General features: G+C 33.8%; 1 protein-coding gene across 1 annotated transcript in view; it reads left to right on the forward strand.

Moving 5' to 3' along the window:
- LOC107623531 (delta(7)-sterol-C5(6)-desaturase) overlaps nucleotides 377-2152 on the forward strand; it is a gene marked incomplete at its 5' end in the record, with an annotated part of 3815 nt that continues 2039 nt past the window's right edge. Inside the window, 2 exon segments of the mRNA XM_016325849.2 lie at nucleotides 377-632; nucleotides 2076-2145. Of these exon segments, the coding sequence (XP_016181335.1) occupies nucleotides 404-632; nucleotides 2076-2145 (299 nt within the window).

A 2152-nucleotide genomic window follows, 5' to 3' on the forward strand; every position in this document is an offset into this window, starting at 1 on the left:
GATGATCGTTAATTATATATTATAATATAATTTTATGTTTTATTCTTAAAATGTACGTGGATCTTTCATTCGTTGGGTAATTATTTTCTAATTAATTTAGTCACAAAATTCTTTTTCTAATTCATTAATTTGATGAAAACTCAGGTGAAGTTGTCTTCATGTGAAATTGATATCTTAAAGCCGTTAAATAAAAATTTAGTCAAATCAATCAAATTATCTAAAGACTTTCAGGCATCAACTTCACGTGAAGTCGACTCCACCTGAGTTTACACTTTACACCTTAAAACTTTAAAGAGTGGTGTTTAGGAGTAAACAGTAGGTAAAATCTAAACGTGAGGCTTTGAGTTCAGAGTCAGGAACTCAGTCGAACTCATCGCTCTCTTTCTCTCTCTTTTTCTTTCTGATGGAGGACTCAAGAAGCGGTTACGGGCAACTGTTCATTGAAGACTCCGACCTCTATAACCGCATTGTTCTCGGTGCCTTCTTGCCTCATAGCGCGTGGGCTTCACTCCCTCGCTTTTTCCAAACATGGCTCCGCAACTACATTGGTGGAGTCCTTCTCTACTTCATCTCTGGCCTCTTATGGTGTTTCTACATTTACTATTGGAAGCGTAACGTTTATGTCCCCAAAGGTAAGTTTTTCCTCTTCTCTTTTTTTTTTTTGATTGTTTGATAATGTGAAAGATAGATATAATCTTTGGTATTTGATGTAATCTGGTTCTCTTGTTGTGCTCTGACATCTACATATTTGAATTTGGATCTATAATGCTGTATTGTAAGTGCTCAATTCAACATTCGTTTAATATTGTTAGAAATTTTGGTCAGAATATCTGTTCTTTTCTCTCCCAAAAATGGTTCTTCCTTTCTAATTCCCCAAAGCTCACTTCTCTATCTTCATTCATCATTCGCCTCTTTCGGTAGATTCGAGCCAACGTTTAAAATTTTGCAATTACTCACCAGTCACCTCCTTGTGAACAGATTAATGAAAACTCTCCCTAATCATGATCATAAATAAAAAAGAATAAAAAAGCTTGATGCTTTTCAATGTGTCCCTAAATTGCAATTTACAGTGGCAGACAAACATGTCCGAGAATATTGACTTTAACAACCCCTAGCTTTCTTTCTTTCTCTCTCTCTCTGCCTTTTTTGATAAGTAAACCCCACTAATCTTTTCTTGATTGTAAGTGCTGGATTTAGCTAAGATTGGTTTTTCACTCTCTCTTGAAGAGAAAGATGTTAACAGCAGGTAATTATTGTGAACTTATGTTTTGTGTTGGACGACTATTATCTTTTCGGGGGATTTCGTTACACTGTGCTATGGTTTTTCAAAGATGCAGCAGTAACGTGTTTTCTGTTCTCTTTTTCTAATCAGCTTTATAAAATCTCAGGATGCATTTAGTTTGCATTTTTATTTTCAGTGTTTTCTGGATTTTGTGAAAGAAAAAGTGAAAACAGGATGTGAAAACAGAAAACAGGATTTTATTGTTTTCACTGTTTTCCTTCACACAAGATTCAAAAAACAGAAAACACTGAAAATAAAAAAAGAAAATGAAAACGCAAACCAAACGCACCCTTAATTATTTTCCTTGATTGCGGCTTACTTTGGCAAATTTCACTATTACAAATACTATTTTGATCTTAAAGTCAAAAACCATAAATTGTACTATGTTCATACCTCTGTGATTGTTAATATAGTCTAATCAATCAGAATGTTCATGCTCATTAACCCCAATTAACTAGAGCCTCATTTGAATACTTATAAATATTTTTCATCATTTTAGTTTCACCAATTGCAGTTTGATGGGATGTTGAAATATGATATATGGATTATTTATTGAATGTAGCTTTTCTATGTCATTATAGTTAGGCTTAATAATCCACAAAGTAAGAGAGAAGTTGATTTTCAATGTATCTATCAGTGATATTCACCAACATAGCTCTAATCGCTTTCTTTTAGTAAGCTCGCATGTGATTTTTGCACATCTGTCTCGATTTATTTCTTAAGTTTAGTGTTTCAGTTATTTTAAGAACTTAGTAGTATTGTTTTCTTGATTTCTGAAAACTTACTTTTGCAGATTCCGTTCCCTCACGTAGAGCCATGCTCTTGCAAATTTCTGTGGCAATGAAAGCCATGCCTTGGTACTGGGTACTG

The sequence above is a fragment of the Arachis ipaensis genome, chromosome B10 (genome assembly GCF_000816755.2).
Source record: "Arachis ipaensis cultivar K30076 chromosome B10, Araip1.1, whole genome shotgun sequence".
Taxonomy (NCBI): domain Eukaryota; kingdom Viridiplantae; phylum Streptophyta; class Magnoliopsida; order Fabales; family Fabaceae; genus Arachis; species Arachis ipaensis.